This window comes from Coregonus clupeaformis, chromosome 35 (genome assembly GCF_020615455.1).
Source record: "Coregonus clupeaformis isolate EN_2021a chromosome 35, ASM2061545v1, whole genome shotgun sequence".
Taxonomy (NCBI): domain Eukaryota; kingdom Metazoa; phylum Chordata; class Actinopteri; order Salmoniformes; family Salmonidae; genus Coregonus; species Coregonus clupeaformis.
This window is the reverse complement of record NC_059226.1, coordinates 14,478,330-14,498,120: the sequence shown is the minus strand read 5'-3', so window position 1 is coordinate 14,498,120 and position 19,791 is coordinate 14,478,330. Positions and strand designations below refer to the sequence as shown.

Sequence of the window (19,791 nt, the reverse complement as noted above, 5' to 3'; positions counted from 1 at the left end):
TAACATTAGGAACACATGGACGCTAATATACCAGCTACTGGGATTCTGAATAAACAAAACCCAACTGAAATAGCCCTGATAATACTCCAACAGGTTTACCGTGAGGTTGAGTGGGTTGACGATGTCTCCAGGAGGCACACAGTGAGAGTCTGACGTCCCTTTGGTCTGGATCTCCATCAGGTACAGCAGCCACTTGCCATTGGCTACCTCCCAGGGCCAATCAAACTCCACCTCCAGGTTTCCAAGGTTACCCAGTGGCTTCCCAATAACATTCACCTATGAGGAGAGGAAGATGTTTATTAGGATCTTCAGAGATGCTAGCAAGGATTGATTTCTAAGTTGAAAAAAACTATTTTTTACCTTAAATGTGAACTCTACATGACTTCCAACGTCGCTGGCAGTCTTCATGCCCGATTCTCCCATGACATCCCCACTGAAGTGAGTGCGACCTGTGTACTGGGCACTAGAAGAGAGGCAGTAACACTGAATCAGATCCCTGTGACAAGGTAAACAATTGACCCTTTTACCACATGAAGTATGGTGCTACCTAATGCCTATAATCAAAACATACCCTTAAAATGACTAGAAACCAATAACCTACAGTTCAAAAGACGTCTCTAGTGTATACTCCACCACCATGAGAAGAGGCAGCGGTTGTAGATTGCTCTGTTTACTCAATCTGAGGACAAAGGTAGAGAAGCAATTCAATGTCACAGATGATTGTAGCTGGGTATTGAACCACTCCAGAAGCAATGCTGTGATGAGGGATGATGTATGTAGGTAATGACAGTAGGTAGTGTACATAGAAGAGAGGGACATTTACGTGGAGAGCTGCAGTGTGGACCGGATCTCTCTGGTGTCCAGATTGATCTTAGACGTCTCAAAGGTGATCAGGACCTGAGCCTGGAAAAGAGAAGGGGTGGTAGAAATCCACATTTAAAACCCTATATATGGTACCATGCTCCCATCCAGCTTGTATTCTATCCACTGGGGTCCAATAGAAGTAGTGGACAGTACCAGTTTAACTAGAACCTACCCTCTGGTTGCTGGTGAAAGGGTTCCCCAGCTCACACAGTAGAACCAGGTCCTCTGCTGAACACTCAATGACTGGGCTGTTGCTCTGTGGAACATAGGCAACCATTTCATGAGGAGAGAGAAGCTGAAGAGGAACTACCGGTAGTCATTTTTGGGACAACAAGCAAGTAATCGTATCTATATAAATCCCCAATCAGTCAGGAACCAAAAATATGTGTTTGTTTACTTACCCATAGCTTAGCATTAGCATTGTCGCGTGCAAAACAATGGGAGTGATAGAAGTCCTGTTAGCCTTCTAGCTAATTAGCTCTGTTACACACCACAATAGAGGCTCCGGGGTGAAGTTTCCCCTAGGTACAGATCTAGGATCAGCTTCCCCACCCTCAATCCTAACCTTAACCATTAGTAGAGAATATGCTAAACTGACCCAAGATCAGCGTCTAGGGGCAAGTTCACCCTATTACACCATAGAGCGACACCAGAGTAGCACAGCATAGCAGGCTTACCTTTGAGCGAACGCCAGAGTAGATCAGCGACGGGGGAATGGTGACATTGAGCATGGCGTTGTGAGCGTCCTCCGCCGGTTGCCCTGGCGACTGGAAGTTGGTCACATCCACGACCAACAGGACCTTCTTGACACTGGCGCTGTACTGGAGGACCTGGTGACCGTCATGGCTGTACAGGGAGATTCACAACAAACACAGAGTTAACAAAGATTAGATTTTCTCTTTGATTTGATGTCTTGGTCACTCTAAAAACAACTTACATTATTCAAAGTCAACCTCTATGGTTTACGTTCCTCTCAAGCCACCAATCATATAGTTGATGACACTTTGAACTATCCCTCCTATACCTCTAGTCATGACCTTTGATCCCTGACCTCTGATGACTGTACCTGGGGAAAGGTGTCTGCTCTTCATTGGTATTGGCAAACTCTGCCTTCATCTGCAGGTTACTCTGGCACTTATTGTCCAGGCCACAGGCCTTCTGGAAGTGAATCTGTGGGAGGGAGGGAGGGAGAGGGATAGAGAAAGAGGGGAGGGAGAGAGAGAAGTTAAAAGCAAGTATACTTATTCTCTATAGAGCTAATATTCTTTTCATCCTGCACACTATCAACATACCCCAGTGTACAAAGCGTGGGCAGTAACTGAAGATGCGCACACACACAAATAGTGAAGTGGAGATTCTGTGTCAAGGGGAACTTTCAAAACAGTATTATGAGTAGTCACACCTTGGTATCAATCATTCACTCAGTAAACATTAGGTCTAACCTCCTTTTTGACAAGGCTGGCCTTTCCCTCACTGAGCACAGGGAAGGCATCCAGGTTCTGCAGGGACTGCCGGGCTTTGGGATGCCCCTCATGGAGGGACACGTTTAGGGAGAAGACTACGGGCTCCACCTTGTCTCGGATGGGACTCTACAGGACAGACAGCGAGACATGGTTAGGGTAACACACACACAAGTGCTAGCACACCCAATTTACACACACCTACATTGTAATATTGTTGTATGGTGGTATTTTACATTTTGCATTGTAGATATATAGTGGTGTAATAATGTTATATGATGTACTGTTTTATCTTTTGTTTTATATGTAATGTAAGTGCCTTAATGTGTTTGGACCCCAGGAAGAGTAGTTGCTGCCTTGGCAACAGCTAATGGTATCCCTAATAAATACACTGGTAACCATACAGGGCTTTGACCCTGGAGTAGAATGTAAAACCAAACCCAGTCCAAGGTCACAATAGGTTATGTCAGTGACAGTTCCTTACCACTAGTCCGAGCCTCAGCGTTTTGCATTTGGCAGATGGCATTGACAAGAAGCCAGTGTAGCTGTCCTGGCCGTTGTCTTGGAAACGGACCCGGTGGTTGTGCCGAGTCAGGTCGGCTTCCACAGTGTACTTCACAGCTGAGAGGACATGGGACAAAATGCTACAATACATACTACAGGGAATATCATAACAATTGTTTATTCTAATTCAGTTAATTTATAATTAGACATTTATTCATTAATTTAGCAGCTTTTATCCCCATTGTTTGAATACAAATGTGGCATCAATCAATAAAAACAATAAGCGCAAGTAGGCTTTGTGTACATTTGAAATCACATGAAACCAACAGCTGTGGTTGCGTACATACTGTATGCCAGACATAAGATTGATTTAGATAATATTATTAGGTACAGTGGGGAGAACAAGTATTTGATACACTGCCGATTTTGCAGGTTTTCCTACTTACAAAGCATGTAGAGGTCTGTAATTTTTATCATAGGTACACTTCAACTGTGAGAGACGGAATCGAAAACAAAAATCCAGAAAATCACATTGTATGATTTTTAAGTAATTAATTTGCATTTTATTGCATGACATAAGTATTTGATACATCAGAAAAGCAGAACTTAATATTTGGTACAGAAACCTTTGTTTGCAATTACAGAGATCATACGTTTCCTGTAGGTCTTGACCAGGTTTGCACACACTGCAGCAGGGATTTTGGCCCACTCCTCCATACAGACCTTCTCCAGATCCTTCAGGTTTCGGGGCTGTCGCTGGGCAATACGGACTTTCAGCTCCCTCCAAAGATGTTCTATTGGGTTCAGGTCTGGAGACTGGCTAGGCCACTCCAGGACCTTGAGATGCTTCTTACGGAGCCACTCCTTAGTTGCCCTGGCTGTGTGTCATGCTGGAAGACCCAGCCACGACCCATCTTCAATGCTCTTACTGAGGGAAGGAGGTTGTTGGCCAAGATCTCACGATACATGGCCCCATCCATCCTCCCCTCAATACGGTGCAGTCGTCCTGTCCCCTTTGCAGAAAAGCATCCCCAAAGAATGATGTTTCCACCTCCATGCTTCACGGTTGGGATGGTGTTCTTGGGGTTGTACTCATCCTTCTTCTTCCTCCAAACACGGCGAGTGGAGTTTAGACCAAAAAGCTCAATTTTTGTCTCATCAGACCACATGACCTTCTCCCATTCCTCCTCTGGATCATCCAGATGGTCATTGGCAAACTTCAGACGGGCCTGGACATGCGCTGGCTTGAGCAGGGGGACCTTGCGTGCGCTGCAGGATTTTAATCCATGACGGCGTAGTGTGTTACTAATGGTTTTCTTTGAGACTGTGGTCCCAGCTCTCTTCAGGTCATTGACCAGGTCCTGCCGTGTAGTTCTGGGCTGATTCCTCACTTTCCTCATGATCATTGATGCCCCACGAGGTGAGATCTTGCATGGAGCCCCAGACCGAGGGTGATTGACCGTCATCTTGAACTTCTTCAATTTTCTAATAATTGCGCCAACAGTTGTTGCCTTCTCACCAAGCTGCTTGCCTATTGTCCTGTAGCCCATCCCAGCCTTGTGAAGGTCTACAATTTTATCCCTGATGTCCTTACACAGCTCTCTGGTCTTGGCCATTGTGGAGAGGTTGGAGTCTGTTTGATTGAGTGTGTGGACAGGTGTCTTTTATACAGGTAATGAGTTCAAACAGGTGCAGTTAATACAGGTAATGAGTGGAGAACAGGAGGGCTTCTTAAAGAAAAACTAACAGGTCTGTGAGAGCCGGAATTCTTACTGGTTGGTAGGTGATCAAATACTTATGTCATGCAATAAAATGCAAATTAATTACTTAAAAACATACAATGTGATTTTCTGGATTTTGTTTTAGATTCCGTCTCTCACAGTTGAAGTGTACCTATGATAAAAAACTACATACTTCTACATGCTTTGTAAGTAGGAAAAAATCGGCAGTGTATCAAATACTTGTTCTCCCCACTGTATCTGTCATTTGATTTATGATTTTGGCCACAAAAGAAAGGGGACCAAGCCAGTGATGTCATAAAAAACATCCTTTTAGAGATGTTATGCGTGTGTTTCTTGACAAGCTCATAGGTTCAAGGGTAACAATGGTGGAGTTCGTTTTGCATGGCCCGGTGCCCCGGGTGGGTGGAGATTTCACTTAAGGACCAATGGAATGGTCTAGAATTAGTGAAGTCCGCCCACCCGGGGCACGGGGCCATGCAAAGCGAACTCCACCAATGTCTTGCTAATTTACACCCTCCCCCTTTTGATGAACAACCTGCGCTAATTGGCTGGACCATCTTGCCAATCAATCACTTTCACCAATTAGTTAATAGCTAGGCACAAATGAAACCAACAGTCACCATGGCCATTTAGGACTCATGTTAACGCGATGCATCCTTGGCTTACAATTGACCTTGGGGAGAAATAAACTGTATTGAATTGAAATCAATTGAACCAAATTGAATTGAATGGACTGAATTGAATTCCATTAGCTTAGGAAATGACATTCATACATGTTGGCAATCTTGTCATAAGATCACGTGAATGACTGAAATAGCGGTGTTAGTGTTAGAGCAGTGGTCATCTAAGAACAATGTTGTAACAGAACCACACTCACTGACGTTCTTCCTGAAGTCCTTGTCCCCAGTGCTCAGTGTGTAGGAGAAACAGACCTCCACCGCCACACTGCCAACATAGAAAAACATACTCAAATGGTCAGGGATTCCCTATTTAGGGCCATAAGATGGGTTTAATCACTATTGCTGAAACATTGAGTATCCTCAAGCATTGAAAAGAGAATTATGTCCAAATCAATGAATACAAAATAAAATCTGACCAGTTGTCGCAGTCTTTAGGGTCCACAATCTCTGGTGTCACTTCAAGAGTTTTGATGAGGTGAATGACTGGGCGAGCCCTGATCAAATAGATAACATGAACATACACCATACATCATGGATTATGGTTGATACAATAGGTTTGCTGTGCATTAAACAATATGTCTGGTCGAGGGATGAGAACTGAGATGGCCGAAAATACAATATACATGTAAATGCAACAACAGATCCTTATTGTGATTAGCTACCTCAGTAAGGCTACGCGGTCGTCCAGTGAGCCGACCACCATGTCGGGGTAGCGGTTCTCATCCACATCCAGCCCTCCGTTGATGGAGTAGCCAAACGTCTTGAACCCACCTCCAGCTATATCCTCCCCCTCAATCACCTGAGAAGAGGGAGGTCAATACAACAACCAGATGTTGTAACAGAAATCGCTCCTCATCTGTTCAACTCTGCAGCTCTCCTCACCATGAGCCCCATAGGATGAAGTTACCCGTAGATGCTGATCTGAGGTCAGTTTTACATTGAATACCCTTATGGCAAGGTGAGGAGTTAGGGAGGATCCTAGATCCTGTGCCTAAGGGTGTGTTTCCATACCTGACTGGGTTCCTGAGAGATGCCCTGAGCACTGCCTGTCCAGATGAACACCCTGCCTGTTCCATGGAACGGAGCACCCACCGCAAAATCTAGGAGGGGAGAGAAAGAGAGAGATTATAGGCCGTGTCTCCAACAAAGGTCTCCAAAAGCCTTGTTCCATCACTGAGGGTCAGCAATGTTCTATACATTTAATGTCAGCACTCAGCACTGAGCCAATACTGAGTGAGAGTCAAATGTTTTCAAAATCCCATTCAAACAGCTTTGATTCATGTCAGAAAGGCACATGATAGATTTGCAATACCAGTGTCATAGACATTATGAGAGATTAAAGGTCTAATGCAGCCGTTTTTATCTCAATATCAAATCATTTCTGGGTAACATTTAAGTACCTTACTGTGATTGTTTTTCATTTTGTTAGGACTGTCTAGGTGTGGTCTGAGTGGGGAGGGGAAAACTGAAAACTAGCTGTTTTTGGTATTGAGGTTTGGAATGCTCTTTCTTATGTAAGGGATAAATGCCGAAGTTCTGTGCTTTACCTTGGAAATATGAATGACCCAGCGAAGTACATTTTTCCAAAATTATGTACAGAACGGAGGTGTTTATCCCGCTTATACCACAGTTGCCAAAGAAAACAATACTAAAGCACACATTTACCGGTAGAAATAATTTGTTGTTGTTGTTGATATTTCCATCTTTATAAGATAATTCATAATTTATCATCTTTTGGTTTGTTCGATTAGTTCGATATTTATGGCCGCGACCCAGTTGTTTGTTCTATATGTTCCGTTGTTGCCATGCTCACTGGCAACGTTATTGTCCCTTGCTTGCTAGATAATGTAGCCAACTAGCTACGGCTAACACAGTCACAACCTCTGCAGCCAAAATAACAGCAAAGTAGCTGCATTTGCGTTTGTTTAAGCTGTTTTCTATTGACATTAATTTGGATACATCCATAACGTTGAGCTGATGATGCCCGATTTTGCCTGGCATAGCTAGAAAAGTTGTCCTTCTCATCAGGACACCTAACACTGTTCATTGCGAAGAGATCGCATTGCATATCAAACACTAGGCTAGAAACTATCTAAATAGTTAGTTGCTAGCAAACCTGCCAATATGACAACCAAATTCAAAAATACCAGTTGCTGAAAACAGCTGATCAAACTAGAAACGTGTGGGAGGATTTGACAGCATAGCGGCACTTGCGTCGTGACTGCAACATAGGGACTGGAGAAATTCATGTTCATCACTCACCACGTTAGGTTATCAGATGCTGCAAAAAAAGATGTCTCTGCAAAAACAAATCAATGCTTGCTAAGTTCTTCCTCGTTGGGCCTGCGTTTACAATGTATCCAATTTCGGTTTGTGTGCTTCTTGGTTTAGCTGTCTGTACAAGTACGGTCTGCATGTGTAGACACATATTGCGTCATGATTGCAAGGTGTCCCGATATATTTTCCAACTTTCCCGATATATTTTTCAACTGTCCCGCTATCTGGTTTTAATGTCCATTCTAGAATGCCCTTCTAACCAATCAGAAACGAGTATTCAACAATGCTGTGGTATAATGGTCTATTAACAAATGTATAACCTGGTGATGTCACCAGGCAGGTCAAAACTCCATCCCACCAAAACAGGCTGAAATTCCAAGGCAGTCTTTCCAAACAGCTCCTACACTAAAAGTGCATTATCATAATTTTCACAATTTCACAGTATTATTCCAGCCTCATAGAGTGGAAGTATATATAAATCATGTTTTTGACTGCACTGGGCCTTTAACTACTTCCTATCATAGGTACAGTATGTTTGCAGACATTATTAATAAGTGGAATTCAATTTCGTTTTTTACATTTAAGATCCTGTTAAAACCACAAGAGGGAGCCACCACCACAACTTTTAAGAAACAGATTCAACCCCAGTTTCTTTATAAGTGTGAGAAAAGTGTTGTTTATTAAAAAATTTACCTTGAAAGCCATCTTGGTTGACATCTCCAATGGCAGCCACAGCCATTCCAAACGCAGAGTCTCTAGGGCCTCGGAGTATGATGCTGGAGCTCTGCCGGAAGGAGCCGTTCTCATTCATATAGACGTACACCGCTCCACCAAGCTCCTTCTTCCGATCAAAATAGAACGGGGCTCCGACGATCAGATCATTCCAACTACGAAAATGTGCAAACAAAGAAAGTGTGGTTTCATTGACAGGGTTAGTAACTAACAGGGTTCGGTCAATAATATTTTAATTAAGTCAATTCACGAAGAATTGATATTGCAATTAAATTAATTCCTAAATAAGCAATATCAATGATCTAAAACAAGTTACTTATGTCCCATGGGGATTAAGAGGAGTAAGTAAGTAAGTAAGTAAGTAAGACGAAGTTACAATCCATACTGTACCCATCATTGTTGAGGTCTGCCACGGCTAGGGAGTTCCCAAAGTAGGACCCCATCTGCTCGCCTCGCAGGGTGAGGTAGGGTTTCAGCTGGTCCCCTGACCCTGACTTCTCCTTCACAGTCAGAATGACCGAGCCTTTGGCATCATCCTTGTTATCCTTAGGAGCCCCTGTCACCACTGTGTCCTGGTCCTGGCTGAGGAGGCCTCGGCCCTCTGCCACCGAGTAGCCTGGGACACAACAACAACAAACAACATACTATTACTAACTTACGTGATCTGATCTTAATCTTAAGAAATTGTTCGCAAAGTAGAGAATCATGCACATGCGCAGAAGGTACGGTTGTTTAGCTATCGGGAAGAGGCATCTAGAAAATCTGGCCATGCAGCCACTCTGTACTAACTACTACATACTGACATACTAACAACATAGGTTAACTGACAACAGAAACCACACACTGCATTTTCACTGTTTACTTTAAAACCCGGTTCAATTCAAATCTGTTTCTAGAAGTTTCGTGGGTAAAGCAAGACGAAATTGTACCTATGTAAATGTGCCGTCGATTATTAAAGTTGGGGAAGCTGCTTCTCTTGGTGTCATAGATGACCTTTGGGTTCATCCAGGAGACATGAACATTGCCTGAAAGAGAAGCAGAACAACACATTGACATTTTAGAACAAAATATAAATTACCACAATAACGGGCACAATTAGCATGACAATGACCATATGTGTTGACTATACCGCACACACAGACCAGCCTAACATACAGTCATGACCAAAATTATTGGCACCCTTAATAAAGTATAATAAATAATACAGGGAGATCCACTTGCGGCCAAGTTTCAGCCTCCTGGCAGAGGCAACCAGGTTTTTGGATAACAGTTTTGTGGTACTGGGTAAAGGTCATGATGCTGTTGACCTTAACAAGGGCCCCAGGACCAGTAGAAGCAATATAACCCCATAACATTGAAGATCCATCACCATATCTTACAGTAGGTATGGGGTTCTGGTCTGTATATGCATCTTTCTTTCGACGATAAACCCACCACTGGTGTTTGTGGCCAAAGAGCTCTATTTTCATGTCATCTGACTATAGCACCGGTTCCAATCCAAGTGCCAATGCAGTTTAGCAAACTCCAGGGGTCCATACTTGCGAACATGATAAAAAATGTAAGTTTTAGTTTAAGCATCAGCCAGTTAAAATCATTGACGTAGTTGCCCGTGATCAAAGGCTACATGTTAGCTGTTCATATCACATAACCTGGTACATTTAGCCAAAAGCTAACCCTCACCAGGTGGCTAGGATTATTTCTTGTAACAAATTTCGTATCAGCCTATCAAAGATCTTTAACTTTTTCTCTACACACCAATGGCATTTCTTAAAATAGGTTAACTTGGCCAACAGAGGGATATATTTAATCCTGTAAATTCAAGGTTTAATTTAGTTCCCCTTCACTTGGTCTGTCTCAAGTGTAGAGTACCAATATTGCATGATCATCGCATCTATGACTAGGGTGTTACTACATTTGCACACACTGTATATAGATTTTCTATTGTGTTTTTCTATTGTGTTTTTGACTGTACGTTTTGTTTATCCTATATGTAACTCTGTGTTGTTGTTGTTTTTATCTCACTACTTTGCTTTATCTTGGCCAGGTCGCAGTTGTAAATGAGAACTTGTTCTCAACTGGCTTACCTGGTTAAATAAAGGTGAAATAAAATAAATAAATAGACTGACTAATGTTACCAATTCATAAGACTCACTTTCGCATATACACTGAGTGTACAAAACATTAAGGACACTTTCCTAATATTGCCCCTGCTAGCCCCTGTTGACCCCAACGCTTCCCACAGTTGTGTTAAGTTGGCTGGATGTCCTTTGGGTGATGGGCATTCTTGACACACAATGTAAACTGTTGAGCGTGAAAAACCCAGCAGCCTTGCAGTTCTTGACACAAACCAGTGTGCCTGGCACCTACTACCATACCCCATTCAAAGGCACTTAAATCTTTTGTCTTGCCCATAAACCCTCTGAATGGCACACATTCACAGTCCATGTCTCAATTGTCTCGAGGCTTAAAAATACTTATTTAACCTGTCTCCTCCCCTTCATCTACACTGATTGAAGTGGATTTAACAAGTGACATCAATAAGGGATCATAGCTTTCACCTGGATTCACCTGGTCAGTCTACACTACATGACCAAAAGTATGTGGACACCTGCTCGTCGAACATCTCATTCCAAAATCATGGGCATTAATATGGAGTCGGTCCCCCTTTGCTGCTATAACAGCCTCCACTCTTCTGGGAAGGAATTCCACTAGATGTTGGAACATTGCTGCAGGGACTTGCTTCCATTCAGCCACAAGAGCATTAGTGAGGTCGGACACTGATGTTGGGCGATTAAGCCTGGCTTGCAGTCGGCGTTCCAATTAATCCCAATGGTGTTCGATGGGGTTGAGGTCAGGGCTCTGTGCAGGCCAGTTAAGTTCTTCCACACCGATCTCGACAAACCATTTCTGTATGGACCTTGCTTTGTGCACAGGGGCATTGTCATGCTGAAACAGGAAAGGGCCTTCCCCAAACTGTTGCCACAAAGTTGGAAGAACAGAATTGTCTAGAATGTCATTGTATGCTGTAGCGTTAACATTTATCTTCACTGGAATTAAGGGGCCTAGCCCAAACCATGAAAAACAGCCCCAGACCATTATTCCTCCTCCACCAAACTTTACAGTTGGCACTCTGCATTCGGGCAGGTAGCATTCTCCTGGCATCCGCCAAACCCAGATTCGTCCGTCCGACTGCCAGATGGTGAAGTGCCAGAGAACGCGTTTCCACTGCTCCAGAGTCCAATGGCGGCGAGCTTTACACCACTCCAGCCAACACTTGGCATTGCGCATGGTGATCTTAGGCTTGTGTGCGGCTGCACGGCCATGGAAACCCATTTCATTAAGCTCCTGACGAACAGTTCTTGTGCTGACATTGCTTCCAGAGGCAGTTTGGAACTCGGTAGTGAGCATTGCAACTGAGGACAGACAATTTCTACGCGCTTCAGCACTCGGTGGTCCCGTTCTGTGAGCTTGTGTGGCCTACCACTTCGCGGCTGAGCCGTTGTTGCTCCTAGACGTTTCCACTTCACAATAACAGCACTTACAGTTGACCGGGGCAGCTCTAGCAGGGCAAAAAGTTGATGAACTGACTTGTTGGAAAGGTGGCATCCTATGACAGTGCCACGTTGAAAGTCACTGAGCTCTTCAGTAAGGCCATTCTACTGCCAATGTTTGTCTATGGAGATTGCATGGCGGTGTACTCCATTTTATACACCTGTCAGCAACGGGTGTGGCTGAAATAGCCAAATCCACTAATTTGAAGGGGTTTCCACATAGTTTTGTATATATAGTGAATGTCATTGAAAGAGCAAATGTCCTTAATGTTTTGTACACTCAGTGTATAACTATATCCCACATGTGCTTTTACGGAGAAATGATAAAGGAGGTCTATACAACATTCAGGTTTATCTTACATTGTTAAAAAAAAGTTGAAGAGCCTTATGGCCTTGCCAAATAGCTGTCGTGTAGCGCAATCATCATTGCTTTCCTGGTGGCACACACTGCTAAAAAACTCGAAAACGACAGTGTTCATTCACTGTGGGTTTGAGCCCCCTTTGCTTCAAGCACTGTTCACTGTTTTCTGCTGGTCAAAGTGGGTGATAATAATAATGTATAGAAAACATTGTACATGTAAGTGTAGGCCTACACGTCTATGTAATATAGCCTAACTATAGTATGTGTCGGTCTGCAAGAGGGACTCCAACAAGAAGCTCCTCATTAAATGTATTCGTAATCTTCATTTAAAAGGTTTAGGCTGCACTTCTCTTCACAACATGCTAACACAATCAATTGTATTATCCATTTCAAGGGAAAAAAAGATATCTCAGTTGGGATTCAAACTTGCTGCAAACGGCGATAATCACCAGGACCCAGGCTTGCAACACTGTGAGCTAATCGTCCAGTTGAAAATTGGTGCGTGTTTTAGTAACTTTAATTAGGAGATGGTGCAGCGTGCTGTTAAGGACATTATATCACGTCCAAATAGGTCGATGATTTTAATTAGCTGATACGGAATTTGAACCGGATTTAATCACAGCCACCTGGTGAGATTAGCATAGGGCTTTTTTTTGTACCAGATTTTTGTTTATAAAGCCGTCCTGCAGAAAATTCAGCCGTACCTGACTTCATTGTTAACATATAGAAGTATGAGATTCTAGACACGGTCTTAGGTAAATCTGCTCTGTTTTGCACCTTGCTTGTGGGATGATCTCAACAACTCTCTAGAAATGGATGAATTGGTGCCTCTAGGGCTGATTGAGGTCCTTTTTACTGAAAAATGTGTTTGTTTTCTATTTTTGTGTTTTGCTTTCCGTATATTGATGTGTATATTGATGTGTAAAGTGTACTGATGTGTATGTAAAGCAATTTCTGTTGCAGATGCAAGTGGCATCATCTCAAGCAACTTCGCTGATACACGAAGCAATTACATTTGACATTTTAGTCATTTAGCAGACGCTCTTATCCAGAGCAACTTACAGTTAGTGAGTGCATACATTTTCATACTGGCCCCCCGTGGGTAACGAACCCACAACCCTGGCGTTGCAAGCGCCATGCTCTACCAACTGAACTACAGGGGACCTGTATGCAATTCAAATGTAATTGAAATTGCATGCAACATCCAATGCTGTCATACATCAGATCATGGTTTCATAAATGACTTGTTTATCCAAACGTTTGGTAATTGTAACAGCATCAATATAGGCTAAATGCTGGCTGTACAATTTAGCTACATTTGCAAACCATGTTTTATCAAGCTAGCTAGCTAACCAAGCTAGCGACGAGCTAAGCCAGCTAGCTATATAGTGCAGTTCATGTTGGACAATTTCAGTTGAAACTGGACAAAAAAAGGTATGGGGGGTTGACACACAGAGCAACCCAGATGCAACTTTGTTGCAAGCAACATAAATTGCGTCCAGATTGCTTCGTGTGACATCGGCTTAACATGTAGCCTTTGATCCCATGGAACTGCGTCAATGATTTTAATTGGCTGATTCTTAAACTTTTTCTAATGTTTGCAAGTATGGCTCCCAGGTGTTTACATGTGTTATATTAAATGAAAATAGAGCTATTTGGGCACAAGTGGATCTTCCAGCAAGACAATAACCCCAAGCATACATCAAAATCCACAAAGAAATTGTTAATTGACCACAAAATCCATATTTCCAGACTTGAACCCCATAGAAAACCTGTGGTTTGAATGGAAGAGGGCAGTCCATAAGTGCAGACTAATGATATTCATGATCTGGAAGGATTGTGTATGGAGGAATGGCCTGAAATCCCTCCCAATGTGTTCTCCAATCTCATAAAACATTTGACAAAAAGGCTCAGTGCCATTATCCTCGCAAGGGGAAGGTGCCGGAGTATTGAAAACAGGGGTGCCAATCATTTTGGACCCCTATCTTTGTCAGAGAAAAAAAAGATTACTTGTTAAACAAAATCATTTTCTCTGTAAAAATATATTAACATAAAATACGTTCATATAGTATTTGTATTATTTATTTTATACAGTCTTTTTTGCTCATCTTTATCAAGAGTGCCAATAATTTCGGTCATGATTGTACTGACCGTATTGTTCCTGTGGGATGTATTTTTTGCAGTCTCAAACAAATCTATGCCTACCTTGCCACTCAAAGCTGCCAGGGGCGCCCACGATGACCTCTGTGTCAGTGATTGCAGCAGAGATGCCCATGTTGCACATGACCTCGCCTGTGATGTCTTTAGTGTGGCTGCACACCTGATCAGGGTTTTGCCAGTGCATGTCTGTTTCATTATAGTTCAGGTCGTTACCACGGATATAACACTTCCCAATCATCTGACGCAGCTTCAATACGCCGTATATCTTCACAAAGCGATGGCCACAGGTCTGAGAGAGAGAGAGAGAGAGAGAGAGAGAGAGAGAGAGAGAGAGAGAGAGAGAGAGAGAGAGAGAGAGAGAGAGAGAGAGAGAGAGAGAGAGAGAGAGAGAGAGAGAGAGAGAGAGAGAGAGAGAGAGAGAGAGAGAGAGAGAGAGAGAGAGAGAGAGAGATTTAATCCTCTTTGTCTTGGTAATTCAATACCATTTAATCAAGTAGTATGATACAGTAATTTGCCAGAGATAATCATTCATATCAATATTGAATGCATTTTAACATTCTTTGCTGTAATTTACACTAATCTGTTCTGTAAACTCAGAAAGGAGATCAAACTTGCTGGTCTGGAGGGTCACGAGAGGAGAGTGTCTGATGGCCTCTTGAACCAATTAAGCTTTAATAAGCAGACAAGAAGTTACTCACCAGAATTCGCCCCCCTGGCTGTCTCTGGCTGGCCACGGTCACCCCCAGCCACATATCCTCCACTCTGTCCTCACCCTCAATGAGGTCAGGGTCTGAAAGGTCAAAGGTCACCGTATATCTCACTCATCATCACTGTGCTTTGGGTTTCATAACAATACAACAATAAGGCATTTGTTTTAGGAACCAGAACCAATTACTTCCTTATGTTCCTCTTCACATCCCTTATTTCAGTTGATTTGTTATTAACATTTCCTCTGTGATGATATGAATGTTTTCCATGGATATTACCTTTGTAGAGCAATCAGTAATCTATTCTTAGTCCACATTTTCTATAATATTTCCTTACATTTTTAAAGCAGAATTAGAAACTTTCCGCCACAAGTGCAAAAACATATTGCCTACCTGAGCCAATCAGGTTCATCCTGGTGCAATCTGATTGGGCAACATTTACAGGGCAGGTATACACATCTCCTGTTTTATTGGCCTTCACGCCGGACTCTGCCTTCTCCTTGGGCGCTCCAACAAGGAGTCTGTGGATCCAAAAAAGACAAAACAAATCTGCGTTTACATTTCAACCCCTAGATTAGCCATCTATAGTACAGCATGTTAAACTCACTGACAACAAGGTCCCACACGCATGTCTGCAGGAGATCAGATGATACCCAGTGGTGTAGTGGCAGGTATACACAGGTATACGCCTTATACCCACTTTTTCAGTGGGCATTGCGTACACTCCCTTCTTAATCCCCACAAGTAGTTTAGTTGAGGTATACGCGGTATCAATTAATAAGGCTGATTTAACAGATCAGAATGTTTCTGTTAAAATGTCGATAAACTATAATTTTTTCACATTTTAAGCGCAGCAATGTGCACACGGCGTTAGAGATCTAAAGATGCAACAACTATTATGGGTTGCTAATATGACTAGGATAATGCCTTTGGCTGCTAAACAATGAAAGAAAGTTGATTTGAAAAATAGTCCTATAGAACAGGAGAGCGCATATGAGGTTTATAAAATATTTCCCTCAACATTTCTATGGTCTTATTTTGGCTAGGCTACTTTGAAGCAAGGTAAGACATGCCTCATAATATGAAGTAAAACGTCCAGGTTTCAAACAATTAAGGAACAGGAAAAATATAGAGATGCTAATGATAGGCCTAACCGTCTTCTGGTAGATGGAAAGGCTTTCCCAAAAACCTTCTCAATTCAATTAAATATTAAAGCAGCCTACACTACCATTCAAAAGTTTGGGGTCACTTAGAAATGCCCTTGTTTTCGAAAGAAAAGCAATTTTTTGTCCATTAAAATAACATCAAATTGATCAGAAATACAGTGTAGACATTGTTAATGTTGTAAATGGCTATTGTAGCTGGAAATGGCAGATTTTTTATGGAATATCTACATAGGCGTACCGAGGCCCATTATCAGTAACCATCAGTCCTGTGTTCCAATGGCACGTTGTGTTTGCTAATCCAAGTTTATCATTTTAAAAGGCTAATTGATCATTAGAAAACCCTTTTGCAATTATGTTAACACAGCTGAAAACTGTTGTGCTGATTAAAGAAGCAATAAAACTGGCCTTCTTGAGACTAGTTGAGTATCTGGAGCATCAGCAATTGTGGGTTCGATTACAGGCTCAAAATGGCCAGAAACAAATAACTTTCTTTTGAAACTCATCAGTCTATTCTTGTTCTGAGAAATGAAGGCTTTTCCATGTGAGAAATTGCCAAGAAACTGAAGATCTCGTACAACGCTGTATACTACTACCTTCACAGAACAGCGCAAACTGGCTCTAACCAGAATAGAAAGAGGAGTGGGAGGCCCTGGTGCACAACTGAGCAAGAGGACAAATACATTAGAGTGTATTTGAAACAGGCGCCTCACAGGTCCTCAACTGGCAGCTTCATTAAATAGTACCCGCAAAACACCAGTCTCAACGTCAACAGTGAAGAGGCGACTCCGGGATGCTGACCTTCTAGGCAGAGTTGCAAAGAAAAAGCCATATCTCAGACTGCCCATCTTAATCTTTTCTTTTTATTGGCCAGTCTGAGATATGTTTTTTTCTTTGCAACTCTGCCTAGAAGGTCAGCATCCCGTTGTTACATTGTTGACTTAGAACATCAATGTTTTTTTTGTTTTTTTTTCAATTAAAAGCTAAAAGAAATGGGAAAAATCAGAAACCTGTCCATTTCTGACTCAGTTGACATCCTCATTTATCTATTTCAATAGTAGGCCTACTATTAGACAACTTGCACAGTACATCTTGGATTGTCCTGACTGTGAAAGACCAATATGGGATTCATTCATTTTAAGTCACTGTTTCTCAGAGGGCGCCTTTCCGTCGCTGGGCGGGCCGTTTGGGAAGATGTAAAAATTGGAGTATATCGACTTCTCCGGGCACTACTACACCACTGATGATACCATGTCAACCATGCGTATCCACTGACCCTTGATAGCCAATTAGGTGCCAGTTATCTGATCAGAGGTCTTTCACCATACAGACACGTGGCATTGTGTAGCAGAGAGAGTAGTAATTCAAAATGTCTTGTTTCCTTTAGACAGAGAGTCAAATGTATGTCCTTGGATTAAAGGGTGTAATAACCAAACAATTTGAGCTGTCCTCCCTTGCTTCAATAAAATATAATAGATCGGCAGGCAGCCAAACCAGGATGTGCAGATTTTTCCCTATCTCGCTCGCTTTCTCTTTCTCGTTGATATGCTGTACACACTACTATGAGGTAGGTACTGATGAGGAGGAGTCGGGGAGAGGTCAGACACAGAAAAGTCAGACTGGAGAGAGGTAGAACGAGTAAACAGAGGAGAGACTGGGGAGGAGGGGCGCGGAGGGAGAGGGCGATGAGAGGCGGCAGTCTGACAATGACAGAGGGAAGAGAGGGAGGACCAGGGAGGAGTGCTGAACTGAAGGGCACCTTTCTCCTGCCATCCGTCCCTCTGAGCTGTCTCATCGAGTTTGGGGGGTCTAATTTAATTTGGTTGCCCCCTCCCCTCACCCAGGACCCGGGTTGGGTTGTGTCATGTGACTCTAAATCAGGTTTGGCTGGGCAGGAACGAGGAAATTAGGATGTCAAGTAAAGGGTGAGTGAGCTGTGGTATACAAGGACACGACAGTATCCAAACAACCAAAGTCAATCAGTCTCTTCTCCTCTAATTAATAATTCCTTTCTCTCTTTCTCTCTCTCTCCCTTTCTCTCCAACACATGTCTCATTCATGAGTTGTTTGGGATGTGGAGGGGACAATGGAGAAAGAAACATCAAGCAATTCCACGCAATATTGATTAATAACAAGAATGCAATATAGTAAAGACACTACTGTAGAACATAATTATTCTATAAGGAGTCCAGAAATGGGAGAGCTCCTCTGGGTTAAGAAGATCTGTACATTTGTAGCAACAAAAACAGATATTTCAGCTTTGACTGTAATATCTAGACCCAGGCAGACACAAATGTACAGAGCTCATCAGTCAAGTTGAATAAATGCCAGTCGTCACCAAGGCGATGACAGAGATAATAGGGAGGACATTTACTGACGTCCACCAATCAGGCTGACTAGTTACACAGATAATGTTATCACAAATACCACTGGCCCACTGGAGAGAAGGAGGAGGAGAAAAGGAGTAGAGATACACATACCAGAGAGTAGAGGAGGATCACTACTGATCAGTGTGTGTGTACTTACATGCATGTGTGTGTGTGGGTTTGTGTGTGTACTTACATGCGTGTGTGTGTTTTGTGTATGTGCGTGTGTGCGTATGTGCCTGCTTGTGTAACAAACACAAGGTAATTGTTCCACTCATCTGACCTGGGAGTGCTCTCCCGCTACTTCAGCAAAAGTTGCTCCAGTACCGGCAGCTGTGGTATGTCATACAGGTAGCAGGGGTTACTAGGAAGGAATGCAACACTACCAGCACCCAGGCTAATGGTGTCCATGCCGGCGTGCTCTGCATGATCTCCATTATCACTGTACTGTAAGACATAACAGAACGAGTCAGAGTCCTTCAAATACTTTGAGCGTTTACTTGAGCCTGCATTGAGTGCCTGTGTCACGATCGTCTTCTTGTGAGATATTGGACCAAGGCGCAGCGTGTGCAAAATACATCTCTTTATTTTGGAAGAGAGAAAAACACGAAACCGAACACTATCCAAAACTAACAAAACAACAAACGACCGTGAAGCTAAATAACGTAAGTGCACAGACAAGCAACAAAACGTTCAACATAGACAATTACCCACAAACACATGATGCCCATGGCTGCCTTAAATATGGCTCCCAATTAGAGACAATAAACCACAGCTGTCTCCAATTGAGAACCAATCCAGGCAGCCATCAACATACAAACACCTAGACAAGACATTACCCCATTAAACCTACAAACCCCTAGACAAACCAAAACACATACTTCACCATGTCACACCCTGACCTAACTAAATATAAATGAAAACAAAGATAACTAAGGCCAGGGTGTGACATAACCCCCCCCTTAAGGTGCGAACTCCGGGCGCACCAGCATAAAGTCTAGGGGAGGGTCTGGGTGGGCGTCTGTCCACGGTGGCGGCTCTGGCACTGGTCGTGGTCCCCACCCCACCATAGTCACTACCCGCTTTCGTAACCTCCTCCAAATGACCACCCTCCAACTTAACCCCACAGGATTAAGGGGCAGCACCGGACTAAGAGGCAGCACCGGACTAAGGGGCAGCACCGGACTAAGGGGCAGCACCAGGATAAGGGGCAGCACCAGGATA

The 19,791-nt window shown here is 43.0% G+C and overlaps 1 protein-coding gene across 2 annotated transcripts in view; it reads right to left on the bottom strand.

The window, feature by feature from the left end:
- LOC121551727 (integrin alpha-3-like) overlaps positions 1-19,791 on the bottom strand; it is a 44,113-nt gene that overhangs the window by 2,525 nt on the left and 21,797 nt on the right. For both annotated transcript variants that reach the window (XM_045210864.1, XM_045210865.1), the window contains exons 2-20: positions 15,432-15,559; positions 15,030-15,121; positions 14,377-14,620; positions 9,189-9,284; positions 8,650-8,875; positions 8,221-8,414; positions 6,262-6,350; positions 5,913-6,049; positions 5,667-5,744; positions 5,448-5,515; positions 2,809-2,945; positions 2,307-2,453; positions 1,931-2,034; positions 1,542-1,710; positions 1,037-1,120; positions 824-903; positions 602-679; positions 361-463; positions 100-276 (exon numbers count right to left, since the gene is read on the bottom strand). In XM_045210864.1, coding sequence (XP_045066799.1) covers positions 100-276; positions 361-463; positions 602-679; positions 824-903; positions 1,037-1,120; positions 1,542-1,710; positions 1,931-2,034; positions 2,307-2,453; positions 2,809-2,945; positions 5,448-5,515; positions 5,667-5,744; positions 5,913-6,049; positions 6,262-6,350; positions 8,221-8,414; positions 8,650-8,875; positions 9,189-9,284; positions 14,377-14,620; positions 15,030-15,121; positions 15,432-15,559 — 2,431 coding nt within the window. The remainder of the gene's footprint in view (positions 1-99; positions 277-360; positions 464-601; positions 680-823; positions 904-1,036; positions 1,121-1,541; positions 1,711-1,930; positions 2,035-2,306; positions 2,454-2,808; positions 2,946-5,447; positions 5,516-5,666; positions 5,745-5,912; positions 6,050-6,261; positions 6,351-8,220; positions 8,415-8,649; positions 8,876-9,188; positions 9,285-14,376; positions 14,621-15,029; positions 15,122-15,431; positions 15,560-19,791) is intronic.